Source organism: Capra hircus, chromosome 25 (assembly GCF_001704415.2).
Source record: "Capra hircus breed San Clemente chromosome 25, ASM170441v1, whole genome shotgun sequence".
Classification (NCBI taxonomy): domain Eukaryota; kingdom Metazoa; phylum Chordata; class Mammalia; order Artiodactyla; family Bovidae; genus Capra; species Capra hircus.
The window spans coordinates 18,746,332-18,770,419 of record NC_030832.1 but is presented as its reverse complement, the minus strand read 5'-3'; the positions used below and the strand labels follow the sequence as shown (position 1 = coordinate 18,770,419).

The window sequence follows — 24,088 nt, the reverse complement described above, 5'->3', positions numbered from 1 at the left end:
GGGAGAACTAAGTCTTGGAGAAGCTAAGTAACTTGCCCTGAAGTTGTCTACAGTAGTAAGTTCTTTAATCATTAAAGTTCTTACCTTTGAGGCAGTTAAGCACAAGAAGGTAACATTGTGTTAACAGTTAAAGTACATATAAAAATTCGTGAAAATGGGAATATGTATGTGTTACGGTGGAAGCAAAGATGATGGAGCAAGTGGCCAATTATTGGAAAGTTTCACTCACTGATCTCAGGTGCCATGACCCTCAGAGGTAACAGAGAGACCTTCTTGCTTGAATTCATACCTTATTTTCTGGTCTTACTCTCCAGATGAACATGCATCTTCCTCAACTTGGTTTTCAAAGCGCTGAGGAATTTGCCATGGTGGCTTCTGGGGTTCAAAAGAACCACCCACCCAATAAACAGCATCCCCTTTTGCCCTGCAGTTGATCAATAAGGAGGAGGAGCTGTTGGAAAAGGAGAAGAGTACCTTCCCTCTTCTGCAAACTGTGATGACCAACAAAGTGCCTTATGAGCAGCTGTGGGTGACCGCCTATGAGTTTAGCACCAAGTCAGAGGAATGGATGAATGGTATGCCGCAGTTTCACTCTACTCGGACAGGATGGGAGTAGGGTAGCAGAATCAACCCAGCCAGTTCTGAAATAAGACTGGGACTTCAGATTATGGCTGGACTTTTTATCATATTCTCATATCCTGGATTAAGGCAACCATAGTTAAATTTTTCTGATGTGATAATGATGGAAGGTGGGGATCAAAAAGCTAGACCTGTAGCTAGGATAAAATAGAATGGGCAACCACTCAAAGCCATGGATTGGATAGTGACTCAGAGAGGCAAGTGGTGGGAGGATAAGATGGCAGCTCCCCTATTATGCTGATGCTTTATGCCAGGGCTTCAATATAATAAACACAACTATGAGGAACACCTTTGTTGCCAATTTTCTGGATACAATAATGATAATTTTCTTAGGATAAATTACTGGAAGTGAAATGGCTAGATCAAAGAAAAAGTTGTAATAAAAATATAAGGATTTTAGAATTTACTTATATTATTGGTATTGCTTTCCAGAAAAGTTATGTTTTAATTTAATATTCTTCTAGCAGTATTTGAGTGCCCATTCCTCATACCCTCAACAAACATGAGAAATAAGAGCTTTACTTTTATTCTCAAAAAAGTGTTTTTTTCCTTTAATAGAAGTTGAATGTTTATTGATCAATTGAATTCCATGTTTAATAAGTCTATTTATGTGCTCTCTCACTTTTTTCTATTAGTAAACCAGTTTATTTAAATAATTTTCAGTTTTGAATAATATTTTTATGGATGCATTTTAGTTTTTCAAGTACTCAATCATATCTACACATTTAGAATATTTTACCTTATTTATCATTTTCACACCTCTTTTTTTTTTAATTTTTATTTTTACTTTATTTTACTTTACAATACTGTATTGGTTTTGCCATACATTGACATGAATCCACCACGGGTGTACATGCGTTCCCAAACTTGAACCCCCTTCCCACCTCCCTCCCCATAACATCTCTCTGGGTCATCACTGTGCACCAGCCCCAAGCATGCTGTATCCTGCGTCGGACATAGACTGGCGATTCGATTCTTACATGATAGTATACCTGTTACAATGCCATTCTCCCAAATCATCCCACCCTCTCCCTCTCCCTCTGAGTCCAAAAGTCCGTTATACACATCTGTGTCTCCTTTGCTGTCCTGCATACAGGGTCGTCATTGCCATCTTTCTAAATTCCATATATATGTGTTAGTATATTGTATTGGTGTTTTTCTTTCTGGCTTACTGCACTCTGTATAATCGGCTCCAGTTTCATCCATCTCATCAGAACTGATTCAAATGAATTCTTTTTAATGGCTGCGTAATACTCCATTGTGTATATGTACCACAGCTTTCTTATCCAACTTTCACACCTCTTTTAAAATTCACTTTTCTGTGTTAACTAGCACTTCCAAATTAAACAGTAGTTATAATGAACACCTTTGTCTTATTCCTGATTCTAATGGAATTCTTCTAGAATGTCACCTTTAAACATGATGCTTTTTGTTGATTTGAGGCACAAAATATTTATGGTGTTAAGGAAGTATTTGTAATTTAGTATTTGTAATTTAGTATTTGTAATTTTAGTCTTTTTGTTAGAGATAATACATTTAAACTTTTTATATTTTGTTTATCAGTTCCAATGACTTCAATAAACTTCCTTGTACTACTCCTTCCTAATCACACTCTCTACAGCCTTAACACCTAGCAGCTATTGATCTCTTCATTGTTACTACAGCTTTGTCTTTTTGAGACTGTCATATAAATTCCACTTTCTTTTTCAAATTATATTCCAACTTTTACAGTACCTTTGTCTTTATATCTCATATAAAATTTTAGAATCAGCTTATTCGTTTATATATGAAATCTGCTGGAATTGTGATTGGAAATATATTACATCTAGAGATCAATTTGGAAAAGAATTGATATCTTTACCACAAAATCTTCCAGTCCATGGACATTGCGTATCTAATTATTTTAATCTTCTTTGACTTCGTTTTGCCAACGTTTTGTAGGTTTCAGCATATAAATTCTATACATGTTTTGTTAAATTTACATGTATTTCTTTTTATTTGTTGTTGTTCAATTGCTAAGTCATGTCTGACTCTTTGTGACCCCTTGAACTGCTCCACACCAGACTTCCTGTCCTTCACTATCTCCCAGAGTTTGTTCAAACTCATGTCCATTGAGTCGGTGATGCCATTCAACCATCTCATCCTTTATCACCCATTTCTCCTCCTGCCCTCAATCTTTCCCAGCATCAGGGTCTTTTCCAGTGAGTCAGCTCTTCAGATTAGGTGACAAAATATTGGAGCTTCAGTTTCAGCATCAGTCCTTCCAATGAATATTTAGAATTGATTTCCTTTAGGATTGACTGCTTTGATCTCCTTGTAGTCCAAGGGACTCTCAAGAGTATTCTCTAGCACCACAATTCAAAGGCATTAATTCTTCAGTGCTCAGCCTTCCTTATGGTCCAACTCTCACATCTGTATGTGATTGGAAAAACCATAGTTTTGACTATAGGGACTTTTGTCAGCAAAATGATATCTCTACTTTTTCATACACTGTCTAGGTTTGTCATAGCTTTTCTTTGAAGGAGCAAGCATTTTTTTAAGTTCACAGCTATAGTCACCATCTGCAGTGATTTCTGGAGTCTAAGAAAGTAAAATCTGTCACTGTTTCCACTTTTTCCCCATCTATTTGCCATGAAGTGATGAGACTGGATGCCATGATTTTAGGTTTTTGAATGTTGAGTTTAAAGCCACCTTTTTCATGCTCCTCTTTTACCCTCATCATGAAGCTCTTTAGTTCCTCTTCACTTTCTGCCATTAGAGTGGTGTCATCTACATATCTGAGGTTATTGATGCTTCTCCTGGTGATCCTGATTCCAGCTTCATCCAGCCTGGGATTTCACATGATGTACTAAACAGGGTGACAATATATAGCCTTGACATACTCCTTTCCTAATTTTGAACCAGTCCATTGTTCCATGTCTGGCTTTAACTGTTGCTTCTTTTCCTGCATACAAGTTTCTCAAGAGATAAGTAAAGTAGTCTGGTATTCCCATTTCTTTAAGAGTTATGATGTATATTTTATACATGTATTTTATATAAAGCTATGATACATGTTTTTAAATTTTGTTGTGTATATTAAAACAATTGGGATTTGGCAGCATTTTTTTAACCTATTTTAAAATTAATTTTGTTTTCTCACTGTCGAGTTTTAGAGTTCTTTGTATATTTCAGACAGCAATCATTTATCAGATATATGTTTTGCAGTTTTTTTCTACTAATCTTTGGCTTATCTTTTCAATCTTTTGACAGTGTCTTTCACAAAGCAGATTTTAATTTTAATAAAGTTTAGTTTGTCATTTCTTTCATAGATCATGCCTTTAGTTTTGTATCTAAGAAGTTAGCACCAAACCCAAGGTCCTCTAGATTTTTCTGCTATGGATCTCTGCTGTGTATCTCCTAGAATTTTTATAGTTTTGCATTTTACATTTAAGTCCATGATCCATTTTTATTAATTTGTGTCAAGGCTGTACACTTTGCATCTACATTAGTTTTTGCATGTGGATATCTAGTTATTCTAAAACTATTTGCTGAAAAGTTTCGCTCTCTTTTTTATTCCCTTTGCTTCTTTGTGAAAGATCAGGTGACTATGGTGGGCCTTATTTCTGGGCTCTCTATTTTGTTCCACTGACCTATTTGTCTCTTCTTTTACCAAAAATACACTTGATTATCATAGCTGTATGGTAAGTTTTGAAGCTGGATAATGACAGTCCCCCAACTTTACATTTCTCCTTTAATATTATATTGGCTATTCTGGGTCTTTGCTGTCTCCACATAAACTTTAGAATCAGTTTTGTCAGTATCTACAAAAAAAACTTGTTGGTATTTTGATTGGGATTGTGCTGAATCCATAGATCCAGCTGGGAAGAACTGACATCTTGACAACACTGAATTTTCCTATACATGAGTAGTAATTTTTTTCTGCACTTATTTCCTTCTTCCTTAATTTCTTTCATTAGAGTTCTATAGTTTTCCTTATATGGATAATGTACACATTTTGTTAGGTTTATGCCTAAGTGTTTCAATTTTGGAGGGTGCTGACTCGATGGACATGAGTCTGAGTGAACTCCAGGAGTTGGTGATGGACAGGGAGGCCTGGCGTGCTGCAGTTCATGGGGTCGCAAAGAGTTGGACACGACTGAGCGACTGAACTGAACTGAACTGAATGTAAATGGATATGTTTTTAATTTCCAGTCCACACTGTTTGTTAATAACATATAGGAAAGCAATTAACTTTTGTTTATTAACCATGTACCCTGCAACTTTGCTGTAGCTGTGAATTACTTTCCAGAGATTTCTGTTTGTTATTGATTCTTTCCTATTTTCTATGTACATGATACTGTCATATGCAAATAAAGTTTTGTGTCTTCTTTCCCAATCTGTATCCTTTTATTTCCTGTCTTGTCTTACTGCATTATCTAGAACTACCACATAATGATGTTGAAAAAGGAGTGGTGAGAGGGGACATTCTTGCTGTGTTAATTGACCATAGCTGTATGGGTTTATTTCTAAGATCTCTGTTGTGTTCCATTGATCCATGTCATTTCTGTGCCAATAATCTTGCTCTTTTCATTACAGTAACTTTGTAGTATTATCTGTAGTCTGGAAGGGTTATGAGTCCCACCTTATTTCTTTTCCTCTGGATTTCTTTACCAATTCTGAGTCTTTTATGGTTCTATATAAATTTTAGTATTGTTTGTTGTGGTTCTGTGGGGATAAAAGGTCATGGGTACTTTGATAGAAATCATGTTTAATCTATAGATTGCTTTGGATAGTATGGCCATTTTAGCTTCTTTCAGTCCAAGAGCATGGGATAAATGCCCATTTCTTTGAATCATCTTCAGTTTCCTTTATGAATGTTTTGTAGTTCTTAGTCTTTCACCTTCTTGCTCAGGTTTATTCCTACATATTTTATTTTATTTTTTGGATGAGATTTTAAAAGATTTTAATATTTCTTTCCTGATATTTCATTGTTAGTATAAAGAAATGCGACCAATTTCTATATGTTAATCTTGTATCCTGCTACCTTGCTGAATTCATTTTTCAGTTCTAGTAGCTTTTGTGTGGAATCTTTAGGCCTTTTTATATAGCGTATCATGTCATCTGCATATAATGACAGTTTTACTTCTTCCCTTTCAACCTGGATACCTTTCATTTTTATTTTTCTTGTCTGATTGCTATGCCTAGGACTTCTAATGTTATACTGCATAAAAGTGGTAAAAATGGACATCTTTGTCTTGTTCCAGATTTTAGTGGGAAGCCTTTTCACTGAATATTATAAGGGTTGTGACATCTTACAACTTTTGATGTTAATTTTTATTTTCATTTACCTCAAAATATTTTAAAATTTCTGTTGATATTTCTTTTTTGACCATGTGTTATTTAGAAGTATGTGGTTTAATTTCCTAAGTATAGGGGGATTTTTCTAACTATCTTTTCTGTTCTTAAGTTATGAGAATAAAAATTCTTGCCTCAGTTCCAATATTAGGGAGAAAGTATTCCATCTTTCACCATTAAGTGTAATGGGTTTTTCGCTTTTATGTTTTTAAACCACTTTTTTTTTAAATTTTAAAATCTTTAATTCTTACATGCGTTCCCAAACATGAACAAAACCACTTTTTTGTAGTCTGAATGACATATAAAAAGCTGTATATACTTAATATGTATAAAAATATAATGATAGTGTAGGTTTTCACACATGCTCTGTATCAGGCTATGGACATTCTCTTCTATTCCTAGTTTGTTTAAGGATTTTTATCATGAATGGATATTGGACTTTGTCAAATGCTTTTTCTGCTTCAATTTACATTGTCATGTGATTTTCCTTCTTTTGACTGTTAGTATCATGTATTATATTGCTTGATTTTCAAATATTAAATCAACCTTGCATTCTGCTGATAAACTTCACTTAAACATGGTGTATGATTCTTTTTATATATTGTATCTTTATATATATATATAAAGAAATGTGCATATTTTTCCTTCTTTGAAAAAAATTGTAATATTCTAGTTCTTAACAAAATTGTGTGGGCTGATAAAGTATGTTATTTATTAATGAAGTTATATGAATAAGTTTATTTTTAGTCTCAGCAGCCCTGAAAGAAAAGTGTTTTTGAGTTAATTAGCAACATCATAATATAAGAGTTAATACTAATTTGAAATATAAAAGGAGAAGAAAGCAGCAGCATGGAAAGACTGAATGTGAAACCCAAATGTTAAAAGATATCTGGGAAAGAAAAAAAGAAAATGAATGTTTTGGCAAAGTTTTTTTTAATGAGATGTCATTTTCTGCTTTAAAGAATATCTATTTTTAATATTCAACCTTGCATAAAATCTCTCAGAACTGTACAATTAACTCCCATGTTCCTATTCACCCACATTCTCCAATTGTTAATATTTCACAGCATTTGTGGAACACCTTTTGATACTTCTGTAATAGGATCTACAACTTAACTCTAACAATTGCTTCCATACTAACATTCTATGCCAGGCATTATATTAGCCACTTTATTTGTCTCATATAATTTTTACAGCTACCCACCTAGGTACCCATTATTATCCCTGTGTCCCAGGTCAGGCTACTGAGGCTTAGAAAAGTTCAATTAGTATGCCCAAGGCTTCACTGGTTAGGTAGAGGTTTCAGACCAACTCCAAAGCTTGTGCTTGTTAACAGTGTCATGCCATAGACATAATTATAAATTCAGAGAATTAAGGTATGTGTGATTAACACTATTTGGTGATCTGACCTTTCTCCCACCCCATCTTTTCTATTTCAGGACCCCTCTTTTTACTGAATGCTGAGGAAATCGCAGAAGAAATAGGGAATATGTGGAGGACAATATACAAATTGACCAAGACCTTAGCGGACATGCCTGCACCTAGGCGCTTAGCAGAGAATGTGAAAATCAAGATTGATAAATTCAAGCAGCACATCCCTATCCTCACCATTTCCTGCAACCCAGGAATGAAAGACCGACACTGGCAGCAGGTCCTTGTCACTGCCCACCCCACCAGCCCAGCCCATTTCTGGTCCTGATAGCCCTTTGGAAGGCAGGAACCATTAATGGGTCAAAATTTTTCTTTCTGAAAGGAAAATCTACTTGAGGCCAAGAGAGTAAAGGTGGTGATACCCTTCCTGCCTCTCCACGTGAGCAGGCTGATCCTTTTCTTTGGGGACCCCATTGCTGGTGGTTGAGTATTAGTCCAGCCAGTGGCCACAAAAGCTCTCTTTATCTGCTTTCCTAAGCACCTCGCTGTTCAGGGTCCTAAAGACAATAGTGCTCAGTTGCTCAGTTGTGTCTGACTCTTTGGGGCCCAGTAGACTGTAACCCATGAGGCTCCCTTGTCCATGGAATTTTCCATGCAAGAATACTGAAGTGGGTTGCCATTTCCTACTCCAGGGGATCTTTCTGACCCAGGAGTCGAACCCATGTCTCTCTTGTCTCCTGCATTGGCAGGCAAATTCTTTACCACTAGCACCACCTGGGGAGCCCCAAAAGATGATAAGGGTCTCAAATTACAATGAGAGGGGCCTGTATTTGTTCCTTGACCTAGGCTACACAAAACTGAAAGTCTATTTCTGGGGGCTCCTAATGATGCCAAATGATTCCTACTTCAGCTTCATCATCCAGCAGGCTATGTTCAGAAATAATTTTGCACTGTTTTCTTCAGTCCTTTTGAGTCCATAAATGAGAATAATAATTATTCTCCCTGAAAACGATGGGATTTTTACAAGCAATCTAGTGTGAGGGATTTTTACAGGCAATCAAGGTGACAAATGTGGTGTGAATACTAATAAGAAAAAAGGAAACTCACTGTGTTTCTAAAATGATGATCACATTCGAGAGCTAGCAATGGCCTTGAAACATCTTCTACCAGGGAGTTGCTCTGTGTGGAGGCAGAGATGAGACTGGCTGTCCGTGCACAGATCCCTCCCTGAAACTCCCTCTCTGCAAAGCATGCACAAGACCAGGGACATTCTCTCTAGAAGCAGTCTGAGAGCACCCTTATTAGGAGTTTTGAAATTCAAGACATAAGCATAGGACTTAAAGAACAAAGCAAAGACATCTAGTAGACTTTGGGTCTTGAACTGCCTCAGCAGAGAGATCTGTACGGGGATAGCTGCCTCACTTGGTACTCACGGGGTGCCTCTCCCTGTGGATCTAACCTGACTAGAACTTTGACCCATTTAGAGAGTGAGGTAGCCAGATGCCCTCCAGCAGTGCTAGTTCTCTCCATGAGATGGCATTATAGAAAGTATCCTCATCAATGGCATTTAAACAGTGTTACAGAGGAGGCTCAGAAATCCTTCCTCTCTCCATCTGCTGCTTCCCCTGTGATAGTATTCTCATAGTTGGGCACTTTAAAAATCCCAACCGTTCCTAGACGTTAATAATTCTCACTTATAAGCCACTTAGATGGATAGACTGGGGGAGAAATTCCCTGGAATTAAAATAATAACAATAATAGCTAATGTGTACTGAGTACCAACTATGTACTGAATACTGTGATATACTTTATGTGGATTCTCTCATTTCATCTTCCCAACAGTGATTTGAAGAACAATAAATTGTCTCTATGGTCATAGAGAACGCATTCTCAGTTCTAATTCTCAGTGCCAACTCAGGAGATTCTTGTTCACAGATTTGGCTCTGGCGGGGGTTCTATAGGCTTAACCATCTGTAGCTCTCAAGGCTACAAAATGGATTTTCTAGGGTTGTGAGGTGGTTGTTTTGAGATTTCTGACCGTTTCCCAGAACTTGAGCAAGAAAGGCTAGTCTCCATGTTTGAAACATAAAATTTATTGCTGCTGCTGCTGCTGCTAAGTTGCTTCAGTCGTGTCTGACTCTGTGCAACCCCGTAGATGGCAGCCCACCAAGCTCCGCCACCCCCACTGTGGTTTAAAACAGGATAGAACAGGTAATGGTGCACTGATATGTACCAAAGCTGACTCTCTAGGATGCTGCTGCCCAGTGGAAATAATAAGCATGCATGTAATTTAAAGTTTCTAGTAGCCACATTTTTAAAAGTAAAAACAGGTAAAATAAATTGTGAATATATTTAACCAAACATATCTAAAACATTATCAGTTCAATAGATAATCACTATAAAAATGTTTATGTGATCTCTCTTTGAAATATGGCATGCTTTTATAAAACCCCAGCACATTTCAATATGAATTAGTTGCATTTCAAGTTCTCAAAAACTGCAGGGGGTTAGTGGCTACATATTGGATAGTATAACTTCAGCTCTTAGAGTTAGAAAACCAGATACCTTTTTAATCTGTATAATTAACAAAGCAATTTAAAAATAAAACTACAAATCTCTGAGTCTTTCACAGGCCAAGTGCTATGCCAAGTGCTTTACACTGTTATGACATTTAACCCTAGAGATAATGTGTTGTTCTAAAGTCATACTTGCAGAATTAGAGAATAAATGAGGGCCCAGAGCCACCAGAAACAATTGTGCTGTTTGTTCTTGAGGGAATGCTATTTTTGTGCCCTACAGTTTGAATTGTACTTTCTAGAGTTATGCAGTATATAATCTGTACAACTATACCTAGAAGACCTATGGGAAACACTAATGTATGGTGGATGAGAGATTTGGCGTCAGAATTAGATCCAAATCCCAATTCTGAAATGGCTATTATGATCTATTAGCTAAATGGTCATAAACAAGATACTTAATTTCTTTGTCTCAGTTTCCTTTTATGTAAAATGGGAATAATAATGTATTAGTACCTTCCTCACCTTGTTGAGAGAATGGAGGAAGTACGTAAAGCTCCTACAACAGTGCCTATCACATAGTAAGCCTGCAGTAATATCGCTTTTGTTATTTCCATTACCTCAGTGGTCCTCCAGGTGATCTCAGAACCCAGATTGGAAGCTGTGTGAATTGGGTGATTCACTCATGCTTTCACTCCACAAGTGCTTATTGATGCTACATTCCAGGCCCCAGGGACACAGGGCTGAATAAGACAGAATGTGATGCAACTTTCATATCCCTTCCTGTTCTGATATTCTTTAGTCCTACTGGAGCTGGACTAATACAAAACTGGGCAATAGGGAAGGTTTTTTACAGAGCTTCATTCCCCCAACCCGCATGCTCTTCTTGAGCACACATAACCCTCATGCTGCCCAGATCTCTCAATCCCTATAAAAGGGCTCAAAAGCCATCATAGACTTCATCAAAGACTGTTCACGGGGATATTTTCACTTAAAAGATAAAGTTGGGTAATATTTACACCAAAGGAATGGTCATAACAAGTGCTAACATTTCCAACCAGTTAGTACACTGAGTTGGAAGGAAGATTTTCCTCTTTCCCAGCACCCCCAGATTACAGAATCTGGGAATCTGCCTGTCCCATGTCCTCATGACTTCCTCATTTGATTCAGCACATCCAGCAGCTTCTGAGCATGAACCACATTTTGCCCTGGTTCACCACCTGAGAGCACAAAACTGGACCTAGTTGTGAGGACTGTTAGGTAGTGTGGGACCCGTAAGGTGCCCACATGTTTGCATTATGCCAAGTTCTGGTGGGAGAACAACCCCCAGTAAACCAGACACAATGCAGGCTGGGCCCTACCTAGGCTGCCTCCCAGATCCTTAGACCTGCACTGTCCAGTTAATTAGCCACTTGCTACACTCAGCTATTTAAATATAAATAATTAAAATTAAATAAAATTTGAAAATCAGTTCCTCAATCATATTAGCCACCATCTCAGGGCTCACCAGCTGAATGTGACTGGTGGCTCCTGCACAGCTATAGAACATTTCAGTCATCACAAGAAGTCTACTGAACAACACTAATTTGGACAATGCACACTTGTTTTTTTCTCTTTGCAGATCAGTGAGATTGTCGGCTATGAAATAAAGCCCACTGAAACGACTTGTCTCTCAAATATGCTGGAATTTGGATTTGGCAAATTCATTGAAAAGTAAGACTTCTCCTTTCAGAAAGTTTTTGGTCAAGGTATCTGTAATTTCCTATACTTGTGTGACTGAATGGCCATATAGCAAGCTACATTTCTCATTTTGGTTTAGGATAACCTCTATTTCAGCTGACTAGCAACCCACTCCAGTGTTCTTGCCTGGAGAATCCCAGGGACGGGGGAGCCTGGTGGGCTGCCGTCTATGGGGTCACAAAGAGTCGGACACAACTGAAGTGACTTAGCAGCAGCAGCAGCAGCAGCAGCAGCAGCTGGTGAAGCTTTTGTCTCCAGCTGTGGAGTTTCTGTTTTTTGTTTAATATTTATTTATTTGGCTGTGTCAGGTCTTAGTTGCAGGATCTTTGATCTTCATTGTGGCATGTGGGATCTTTAGTTGCAGCACGTGGGATCTAGTTCCCTGACCAGACATTGAACCCAGCCCCTTGCATTGGGAGCACAGAGTCTTAGCCACTGGACCACCTAGGGAAGTCCCTCCAGTTGCAGAGTTGATGTCAGATTATGACTAGAAAATTGAGTTAGAGATTCTATTTCAAAAATAAAAATTTTTAAAGAGTTCTTTGAACCTGAGCTCCAAGTCCAGCTAGACTTTGGGCAAGACCATAGCACTTTTCTGGGCCTCAGTTTCCTCCTTGTTAAACAACAGCAACAAACAGGAGGGGCTCTCTGAGCTAAATGAAATATGGTCAAATGAGAGATCTCCTCACTTGCTTTCTCTCCTTCTCCAAATGCCCCTAGAGTTTGCATGTGAGAATTTGTACTGTTGAAACTGCTGTTTTTATGACCAGAGATTCTCAGAACCCTGTTTGTTTTTCCATACTTCCTTCAGGGTGATGGATGGGGAGATGTGTTCCTGAGACTAAAGACCCCATTAGGCAGCTGGGTTTGGGCTCACTAAACACACATGGTTCTCAGACTGTGACCCCAGTCCAGCTGCATCAGCATCACCAGCAAACTTGTTAGAAATGCACATTCTCAGGCACCACCCCGATTTGTTCAATCAGAAATTCAGGGCACTGCAATCTGTGTTTTAACAAATCCTCCAGGTCAGTGCTGTGCAGTACAGGAGCAGCTTGGTACATGTGGCCTCTCATCCTTTGAAATGTAGCTATTCTGAATTTGATGTGCTGAGTGTATAAATATAGGCTGGACTTCAAAGATTTATTAAGAAAAAAAAGCAAAATACTTATTTTAAATAGTGATTATGTGTTGAAATTATAATATTTTTGATTTATTGTTATTGTTGTTCAGTCGCTCAATCATGTCTGACTCTCTGCGAACCCATGGACTGTAGCATGCCAGGCTTCCCTGTCCTCCACTGTCTCCCAGAGTTTGCTCAAACCCATGTCCATTGAGTCAGTGATGCCATCCAACTATCTCATCCTCTGTCACCTACTTCTTCTCTTGCCTTCAATCTTCCCCAGCATCAGGGTCTTTGCCAATGAATCAGCTCTTTGCATCAGGTAGCCAAAGTATTGGAGCTTCAGCTTTAGTATCAATCCTTCTAATGAATATTCAGGACTGATTTCCTTCAGGATTGACTGGTTGGATCTCCTTGCTCTCCAAGGGAACCTCCAGAGTCTTCTCCAGCACCACAACTAGAAAGTATCAATTCTTCAATGCTCAGCCTTTTGTATGGTCCAACTCTCATATCCATACAGGGCTACTGGAAAAATCATAGCTTTGACTAGATGGACCTTCGTCAGCACAGTAATGTCTCTGCTTTTTAAATCACTGTATAGGTTCATCATAGCTTTTCTTCCAAGGAGCAAATATCTCTTAATCTCATAGGTGCAGTCACCATCTGCAGTGATTTTGGAGCCCATGAAACTAAAGTTCTGTCACTGTTTCTATTGTTTATCCATCTATTTGCCATGACGTGATGGGACCAGATGCCATGATCTTCGTTTTCTGAATGTTGAGCTTTAAGCCAACTTTTTTACTCTCTTCTTTCACTTTCATCAAGAGGCTTTTTAGTTCTTCTTCACTTTCTGCCATAAGGGTGGTATCAGCTGCATATCTGAGGTTATTGATATTTCTCCCAGAAATCTTGATTCCAGCTTGTGCTTCTTCCAGCCCAGCATTTCTCATGATGTACTCTACATATAAGTTAAATAAGCTGGGTGACAATATACAGCCTTGACATACTTCTTTTCCTATTTGGAACCAGTCTGTTGTTCCATGTCCAGTTCTAACTGTTGCTTCCTGACCTGCATATAGGTTTCTCAAGAGGCAGGTCAGGTGGTCTGGTATTCCCATCTCCTTCAGAAATTTCCACAGTTTATTGTGATCCACACAGTCAAAGGCTTTGGCATAGTCAATAAAGCAGAAGTAGATGTTTTTCTGGAACTCTCTTGCTTTTTCCATGATCCAGCGGATGTTGGCAATTTGATCTCTGGTTCCTCTGCCTTTTCTAAAACCAGCTTGAACATCTGGAAGTTCATGGTTCACGTATTGCTGAAGCCTGGCATGGAGAATTTTAAGCATTTACTAGCATGTGAGATGAGTGCAATTGTGTGGTAGTTTGAGCATTCTTTGGCATTACCTTTCTTTGGGATTGGACACATCATTTTTACCAGGTTTATGTAATTTTATTAAAGGGCCTCATTTTCCCCAGTAAGATGTTCCCAAGAAATAGCAGCTCTAGAACAATTATGCTGCAGTGAGTATTTTATATGCATTAGCCAACTTATCCATCACAACAACATAATATTCTAGGTAATTTTAGTCACGTTTTACAGATGAGAAAATAAATTGATTGGAGAAATTAAGTAACTATCCAGAAGTCACAAGAACCAAGACCTGAGCCCAGGCTAGCTGACTTCAGAGCCTTAACTGTTACTCTTTACTGCCTTGAAAGATAAACCCACGTTTGGAGACAGAGGGTGAGCAAATACACAGCATACTGCCACGCTTCTTGCCACCGTGCTCAGCTGTGACAAATCCAGAAGTGGTGATGCCTTGGCCAAGTTGTTAACCTCTGTGTGCCCAGTCTCCTTATCTGTAAAATAGAAATAATAATAGTAGCTAGGTGATCAAGAGTTATTGTGAGGATTATGAGATAAGGCATGTAACCCGAACTGACTTAATTTTTAAGTTCTCAGCTACCACCTATTAGTGAGGTATGGTGCCCTCTATAGCCCACTCTCTGTAGTTAAGGTAGTTTTATCACAGCCCACAGTTAGTTAGGGGGGCTTCCCTGGTGGCTCAGACAGTAAAAGCATCTGCAGTGCTGGAGACCCAGATTTGATCTCTGAGTTGGGAAGATCTCCTGGAGAAGGGAATGGCTACCCACTCCAGTATTCTTGCCTGGAGAAATCCATGAACAGAGGAGCCTGGCAGGCTACAGTCCATGGGGTCACAAAGAGTCAGACATGACTGAGTGACTAACAGTGCATTTGGATAAGGTCAATTTGATATACTTCACGGACTCCCAACCTTATTAATCCTCTCCTGCAATTATCTGCATAATCATAAGTCATAAGGCACATTTCCAAGCATTTTGTCTTATTTAATTATACCAAAACCCTTGATATGGGCAAATGGGGACTGAAGGCCTGTCAAGTGACTTAGTCACAGCCACACATCCAGCCTATTTGTCTCATACTCATCTAGGTTGACACCTGCCTTTATTATTCTCTATATGCTCACTCAATTTAGTTGTCTCCTGAGAAGGTCACATTTAGGATGGTGACCGTGCTGCTGAGGTGTTCATCTGGCGTTATCCATGCCTCTTCTACTTCCCTCTGTGAGGCCAAATTTGGGTTTTCAGCTCAATTCAGTTGTCCTGTTTGGCTGACCACATGTGAGCAATTCTGTTGCTCCTCTGATAGGGCAGAAAGCACATTGTTGGGGAGAAAGAAACGCTGGATTAGGAGTCAGAAGAACTGGTATCTAGTTCTTCAGTCACACCTGGATTTAGCTCTCCTGCAGAAAGAAGAAGAAAGGAATCTATTTTCCCCTTCTCTCATTATGTCTCTCTTTCTATGGAACCTCTAGAGGGGCTGTTCCATGGATGGGCCCAATGCATCAGGAAAATATCAGATATGATTTTTAAAAGTATGGACAGAAAGTGGAGAAAAAACCATCATATAAATTAACGGAAGTTCTAAGATCTGAATAAGAAGTCAATAATAAATCAATCCTGCGTCTCTTAAGTCTGCACTGGCAGGCAGGGTCTTTACCACTCGTACCACCTGGGAAGCCCAATAATTCTGAAGTAAATAGGGATAATAAGGAGTAAATGAAAATGGAAAAAAGGTTTTGTTTTAATGCTTAAAATAGTGGTTCTCAACTGGGGATGTCCACTCCGAGGGGATGCTTGGCAACACCTGGAGACATTTTTGGTTGGTGCAACTGGCAAGGGGTGAGGACTAGGGGAGTCAGCTACTGGCATCTAGTGGGTTGAGGCCAAGGATGCTACTAAACATCCTGCAGTGCACAGGACAGCTGCTCACGACAAAGAATTATCTCCTTGTATTAGTTTTCTAGTACTGCTATAACAAATACCATAGTCCGATTGGCTTAAACAACACAAATTTACTTGCTCACAATTGTAGGTTTGAAGTCTAAGGTCAAGGGGGTTTTTCTTGGGGGTGGGGGCAGGGGATAGGGACTGAGGGCTGGGATTTGGTTTCTTCCAAGGCCTCTCTCCTTGCAAATGACTGCCTTCTCCCTGTGTCCTCATGTGGTCTTCCCTCTATGTATGTATCTTAATCTCCTCTTCTAATAAGGATACCAGTCATTGGTCCAGTGGCTAACACTTTGCACTCCCAATGCAGGAGGCCCAGGTTCAATCCGTGGTTGGAGAACTAAGATCCCACATGCCACAACTAAAGACCCAGCACAGCTAAATAAATAAATACTTTTTTTAAAAAAATGATACCAGTCATATCGGATTGGACCCACTTTAATGACCTTATTTTAATTTAACTACAGCTTTAAAGACTTATTTGGGCTTCCAAAATAAGTGGTAAAGAACCCACCTGCCAATGCAGGAGACATAAGAGACATGGGTTCGATCCCTGGGTCAGGAAGATTTCCTGGAGGAGGGCATGGCAACCCACTCCAGTATTCTTGCCTGGAGAATTCCATGGACTGAGGAGCCTGACAAGCTGCAGTCCATAGGGTCACAGAGTCAGACACAACTGAAGTGACTTAGCACGCAAAGAACTATTTATGTCCAAACAGAATAACTCACATTATGAGGCACTGGAGGTTAAGACTTCAATATGATTTTTGGAGAGATACAATTCAGCCTTTAATATAGCCCCAAAAGTCAACAGTGCCAAGGGTAAAGAAATCTTGCAAAACATTGGAGATACTGGTAAATGTTAGAGTAGGATGGTAAACTTTTTGTAAAATTAAAGGCTTTTTAAATTTCTCTAATGGCTGAGCTGAAATTCCTCCTTTAATGTATTTTTGATGCCTCCTCTGTCGATGTTACTATCACTCTCTTTCCTCTTTAGACTGGAGCCCATCGGTGCAGCTGCCAGTAAGGAATACTCTCTGGAGAAAAACTTGGAGAAAATGAAGTTAGACTGGGTTAACATGACATTCAACTTTGTGAAGTACAGGGACACTGTGAGTCTCAGTCCAACAGTTCAATCCCCTGAGAGCCCATTTATTATGTAGTAAATTACAGAAGGGATTCATTTCAAAATTGCAAGAGAATCAGGAAGAAGGATCTCTAATCTGTCTTAAAAATTTTTATTGATACATGATTGACATATAACATTTGTAAGCTTAAAGTATATAACGTGTTGATTTAATACTTTTACATATTGCACTATGATTACCAGCCAATATGATTACCATTAGCACCCCTATCATGTCACATACCTCTCCTTTCCTTTTTGTGGTAGGATAGTTAAGGTCTAGTCTTAGCAGCTTTGAAGGTTTTAATACAATGTTGTTGTCTGGAACCACCATGCTGTTGCATTAGATTGTTTCCTCCTGTCTGCCTTCCTGTACCACTCAGCCTTCCTTCCAGACACCATGGAGGGATGCATTTTCAAATGAGAAAAGCCTTTTAATTCAGAGCAACCAGCTTTCTGTTGAAAAGGAGCTGAACAGCCTCCTGAATTAGCATCTCCCAGGGAAGGCACCCCAGGTCCCTCAGAAATATAACTGAGGTAGACAGTGCTCTGCACTTCTCAAGTGTTATTAACTGCAGGAATCACCTGAGAGTCTTTCTAAAGTGGAGGTTCTGATCCAGCAAGTTTAAGCTGGGTCCCGAGGTTCTGCAATTCCAGCAAGCTCCCAAGTAACACTGAAGCTGTGGTCTCTGGACCACATTTTGAAGAGCAAGGCTGTACACTTTCTTTTCACATAAACCTGCACGGTTTGCTCAGCCATCTTCAGATGCTGGCTTGTTCTTGGGGTGGGCCGTGAGAAGGAGAGCTTGCTGCTTAGGTGAGGCAACAGGCAGAAACTCATATCATGCAGGGCATCGGCTCTTGAAGCAGTACATCTCAACCCTGGTACTCTTTCTAGTCACTCAGTTCCAATGTGCATGTGTTGAGGGTGGCTGGGGAGGGTTTCCACACTACCATGCAGGATATGACACCAGCTGGGTGCCTTACAATTCAATTCAATTGTAAGTAGACACTGTCTACCCAGAGATTCCATAGGTTAAGACTACAAGACTGCCAGTTCCCCTCACCCCTGACTTCAGATGCCAGTCTCAAGCCCAGGTTATCGTGCTTCTGACCAACCAGCTATAGATTGGAGGTCCCTCCTTGGGTTGATTTAATTTGTTAGAACTCAGAAACAGTTTACTTAATAGATCACTGGATTATTATAGGACATGGGACCCAGGAACAGCCAGATGGAATGCCTCAGGCAAGGTATGGGAAAGTGGTGTGGCACTTCCATGCTCTCTTTGAGCATGCCACTCACCCAGATCTCATGTTCACCAACTCAGAAGCTCTCTGACTACCCTCCTTTTGAGTTTCTATAAAGGCTTCATTACTTTGCATAATTGACTAAATCATTGGCCATTGGTAGTTGAACTCAGTCTCCATCCCCATTCCCCTGCCAGGAGACAAGTTGGTGGACTAAAAGTTCCAACCCTCTAACCACTCTCCGGACTCTCCTGACAACCAACTCCCCACCTTAGATGTGGTACAAAAGCCACCTCATTAAGCAAACAAAATCTCTGTCATCCCTTAGGAAATTCCAAGGGTTTTAGGAGCTGTGCAAACAACAGGGACAGAGGCCAAATATCTGTCTTACTATAAATCACAGCATCACTCTGGCCTGGAATTCTGTATTTTTAAGGCACCCCTGACTTTTTTCTTATTCTCCTTGCTATTCTTTGGAACTCTGCATTCAGATGCTTTTATCTTTCCTTTTCTCCTTTGCTTTTCACTTCTCTTCTTTTCACAGCTATTTGTAAGGCCTCCTCAAACAGCCATTTTGTTTTTTGCATTTCTTTTTCTTGGGGATGGTCTTGATCCCTGCCTCCTGTACAAGAAAATTAGAGACACTAAGAGTAAATTTCATGCAAAGATGGGCTCGATAAAGGACAGAAATTGTATGGACCTAACAAAGCAGAAGATATTAAGAAGAGGTGGCAAGAATATTCAAAAGAACTGTACAAAAAAGGTCTTCATGACCCAGATAATCACGATGGTGTGATCACTCAACTAGAGCCAGACATCCTGGAATGTGAAGTCAAGTGGGTCCTAGAAACATCACTAAGAACAAAGCTAGTGGAGGTGATGGAATCCCAGTGGAGCTATTTCAAATCCTGAAAGATGATGCTGTGAAAGTGCTCCACTCAATATGCCAGCAAGTTTGGAAAACTCAACAGTGGACACAGGACTGGAAAAGGTCAGTTTTCATTCAATCCCAAAGAAAGGCAATGCCAAAGAATGCTCACACTACCGCACAATTGCACTCATCTCACATGCTAGTAAAGTAATGCTCAAAATTCTCCAAGCCAGGCTTCAACAATAAGTGAACCATGAACTTCCTGATGTTCAAGCTGGTTTTAGAAAAGGCAGAGGAACCAGAGATCAAATTGCCAACATCCGCTGGATCATGGAAAAAGCAAGAGAGTTCCAGAAAAACGTCTACTTCTGCTTCATTGGCTATGCCAAAGCCTTTGCCTGTGTGGATCACAATAAACTGTGAAAAATTCTGAGAGAGACGGGAATACCAGACCACCTGACCTGCCTCTTGAGAAACCTATATGCAGGTCAGGAAGCAACAGTTAGAACTGGACATGGAAAAACAGACTGGTTCCAGATAGGAAAAGGAGTACGTCAAGGCTGTATATTGTCACCCTGCTTATTTAACTTATATGTAGAGTACATCATGAGAAATGCTGGGCTGGAGAAGCACAAGCTGGAATCAAGATTTCTGGGAGAAATATCAATAACCTCAGATATACAGATGACACCACCCTCATGGCAGAAAGTGAAGAAAAAATAAAAAGCCTGTTGATGAACGTGAAAGAGGAGAGTGAAAAAGTTGGCTTAAAGCTCAACATTCAGAAAAAGAAGTTCATGGCATCTGTTCCCATCACTTCATGGGAAATAGATGGGGAAACAGTGCAAACAGTGTCAGACTTTATTTCTGGGGGCTCCAAAATCACTGCAGATGGTGATTGCAGCCATGAAATTAAAAGACGCTTACTCCTTGGAAGAAAAGTTATGACCAACCTAGATAGCATATTCAAAAGCAGACATATTACTTTGCCAACAAAGGTCTATCTAGTCAAGGCTTTGGTTTTTCCAGTGGTCATGTATGGATGTGAGAGTTGGACTGTGAAGAAAGCTGAGCACTGAAGAATTGATGCTTTTGAACTGTGATGTTAGAGAAGACTCTTGAGAGTCCCTTGGACTGCAAGCAGATCCAACCAGTCCATTCTGAAGGAGATCAACCCTGGGATTTCTTTGGAAGGAATGATGCTAAAGCTGAAGCTCCAGTACTTTGGCCACCTCATGCGAAGAGTTGACTCATTGGGAAAGACTCTGATGCTGGGCGGGATTGGGGGCAGGAAGAGAAGGGGAAGACAGAGGATGAGATAGCTGGATGTCATCACTGACTCAATGGACATGAGTCTTGTGAACTCTGGGAGTTGGTGATGGACAGGGAGGCCTGGCGTGCTGCGATTCATGGTGTCGCAAAGAGTCGGACATGACCGAGTGACTGAACTGAACTGAACTGAGGAGTTAAGTTGAGGAACCTGATAAGAGCTCAGTTACTTCTGGCCAGTCATCAGGGTTTTTTATTGAAGTAACTATAGACAATGGTCAACAGCAGAGTGAGAATCAAGGTACCACTTTATTAAATAGCTGGACACACCTCCCATTACAGAGCTACTGGTAAAAGTGGATGAAAAAATATATTCTAGCTGCAAAGTAACCACCCAGATATAGGCCTGAAGGAACTGAAAACAGAGTGAGAAAGACCAGACCTACACCAGGGGACAGCCCCTATCAGCTTGCTTGCCACATGGCCCAAGAAGAAAAGTCCATCTACAAGGACTAACTTTTAAGACATAGTAACCCTCACTAGTAAAATATGCCAAATAATTATTGAGTCAGAGGTTCCCAAACTTTCTTGGTTCATGGTGCTTTTGGAATCTGAGTACTTTAAAAATGGTTCCCTCCCTATTCCAAAAGAAATACTTAACAGCTTTGTTTATGAAGTAACTGAGTTCAGACAACTTAAATATGTGTGCCCCATCAACTTAATAACTGAAAAAGTACATATAAATTAAAAGAAAATATTCGCATTTTATTTTAAAATCAGTTCAGTTCAGTTCAGTCACTCAGTCGTGTCCGACTCTTTGTGACACCATGAATCGCAGCACACCAGGCCTCCCTGTCTATCACCAACTCCCGGAGTTCACTCAGACTCACGTCCATCGAGTCAGTGATACCATCCAGCCATCTCATCCTCGGTCGTCCCCTATTCCTCCTGCCCCCAATCCCTCCCAGCATCAGAGTCTTTTCCAATGAGTCAACTCTTCACATGAGGTGGCCAAAGTACTGGAGTTTCAGCTTTAGCATCAATCCTTCCAAAGAAATCCCAGGACTGATCTCATTCAGAATGGAGTGGTTGGATATCGTTGCAGTCCAAGGGACTCTCAAGAGACTTCTCCAACACCACACTTCAAAAGCATCAATTCTTTGGCGCTCAGCCTTCTTCACAGTCCAACTCTCACATCAATACATGACCACAGGCAAAACCATAGCCTTGACTAGACGGACCTTAGTCGGCAAAGTAATGTCTCTGCTTTTGAATATGCTATCTAGGTTGGTCATAACTTTTCTTCCAAGGAGTAAGTGTCTTTTAATTTCATGGCTGCAGTCACCATCTGCAGTGATTTTGGAGCCCAAAAAAATAAAATCTGACACTGTTTCCACTGTTTCCCCATCTATTTCCCATGAAGTGATGGGACCAGATGCCATGATCTTCATTTTCTGAATGTTGAGCTTTAAGCCAACTTTTTCACTCTCCTTTTTCACGTTCATCAAGAGGCTTTTGAGTTCCTCTTCACTTTCTGCCATAAGGGTGGTGTCATCTGCATATCTGAGGTTATTGATATTTCTCCCAGAAATCTTGATTCCAGCTTGTGCTTCTTCCAGCCCAGCATTTCTCATGATGTACTCTGCATATAAGTTAAATAAGCAGGGTGACAATATAAAACCTTGACGCACTCCTTTTCCTACTTGGAACCAGTCTGTTGTTCCATGTCCAGTTCTAACTGTTGCTTCCTGACCTGCATATAGGTTTCTCAAGAGGCAGGTCAGGTGGTCTGGTATTCCCATCTCTCTCAGAATTTTTCACAGTTTATTGTGATCCACACAGGCAAAGGCTTTGGCATAGTCAATAAAGCAGAAATAGATGTTTTTCTAGAACTCTCTTGCTTTTTCCATGATCCAGCGGATGTTGGCAATTTGATCTCTGGTTCCTCTGCCTTTCCTAAAACCAGCTTGAACATCAGGAAGTTCACGGTTCACATATTGCTGAAGCCTGGCTTGGAGAATTTTGAGCATTACTTTACTAGTGTGTGAAATGAGTGCAATTGTGTGGTAGTTTGAACATTCTTTGGCATTGCCTTTCTTTGGGATTGAATGAAAACTGACCTTTTCCAGTCCTGTGTCCACTGTTGAGTTTTCCAAACTTGCTGGCATATTGAGTGGAGCACTTTCACAGCATCATCTTTCAGGATTTGAAATAGCTCCACTGGAATTCCATCACCTCCACTAGCTTTGTTCGTAGTGATGCTTTCTAAGGCCCACTTGACTTCACATTCCAGGATGTCTGGCTCTAGATGAGTGATCTCGCCATCGTGATTATCCGGGTTGCGAAGGTCTTTTTCATACAATTCTTCCGTGTATTCTTGCCACCTCTTCTTAATATCTTCTGCTTCTGTTAGGTCCATACCATTTCTGTCCTTTATCGAGCCCATCTTTGCATGAAATGTTCCCTTGGTATCTCTAATTTTCTTGAAGAGATCTCTAGTCTTTCCCATTCTGTTCTTTTCCTCTATTTCTTTGCATTAATCGCTAAAGAAGGCTTTCTTACCTCTTCTTGCTATTCTTTGGAACTCTGCATTCATATGCTTATATCTTTTCTTTTCTCCTTTCCTTTTCACTTCTCGTCTTTTCACAGCTATTTGTAAGGCCTCCCCAGACAGCCATTTTGCTTTTTTGCATTTCTTTTCCATGGGGATGGTTTTGATCCCTGTCTCCTGTATAATGTCACGAACCTCTGTCCATAGTTCATCAGGCACTCTATCCATGAGATCTAGGCCCTTAAATCTATTTCTCACTTCCACTGTATAATCATAAGGGATTTGATTTAGGTCATACCTACATGGTCTAGCGGTTTTCCCTACTTTCTTCAATTTAAGTCTGAATTTGGCAAGAAGGAGTTCATGATCTGAGCCACAGTCAGCTCCCAGTCTTGTTTTTGCTGACTGTATAGAGCTTCTCCATCTTTGGCTGCAAAGAATATAATCAATCTGATTTTGGTGTTGACCATCTGGTGATGTCCATGTGTAGAGTCTTCTCTTGTGTTGCTGGAAGAGGGTGTTTGCTATGACCAGTGCATTCTCTTGGCAAAATTCTATTAGTCTTTGCCCTGCTTCATTCTGCATTGCAAGGCCAAATTTGTCTGTTACTCCAGGTGTTTCTTGACTTCCTACTTTTGCATTCCAGTCCCCTATAATGAAAAGGACATCTTTTTTAGGTGTTAGTTCCATAAGGTCTTGTAGTTCTTCATAGAACCATTCAACTTCAGCTTCTTCAGCATTACTGTTTGGGGCATAGACTTGGATAACTGTGATATTGAATGGTTTGCCTTGCAAATGAACAGAGATCATTTTGTCGTTTTTGAGATTGCATCCAAGTACTGCATTTTGGACTCTTTTGTTGACCATGATGGCTACTCCATTTCTTCTGAGGGATTCCTGCCTGCAGTAGTAGATATAATGGTCATCTGAGTTAAATTCACCCATTCCAGTCCATTTTAGTTCTCTGATT

The 24,088-nt window shown here is 39.9% G+C and overlaps 1 protein-coding gene across 1 annotated transcript in view; it reads left to right on the top strand.

The window, feature by feature from the left end:
- DNAH3 (dynein axonemal heavy chain 3) overlaps window positions 1–24,088 on the top strand; it is a 236,259-nt gene that overhangs the window by 53,523 nt on the left and 158,648 nt on the right. Inside the window, 4 exon segments of the mRNA XM_005697585.3 lie at window positions 431–575; window positions 7,413–7,624; window positions 11,482–11,573; window positions 17,051–17,165. Of these exon segments, the coding sequence (XP_005697642.1) occupies window positions 431–575; window positions 7,413–7,624; window positions 11,482–11,573; window positions 17,051–17,165 (564 nt within the window).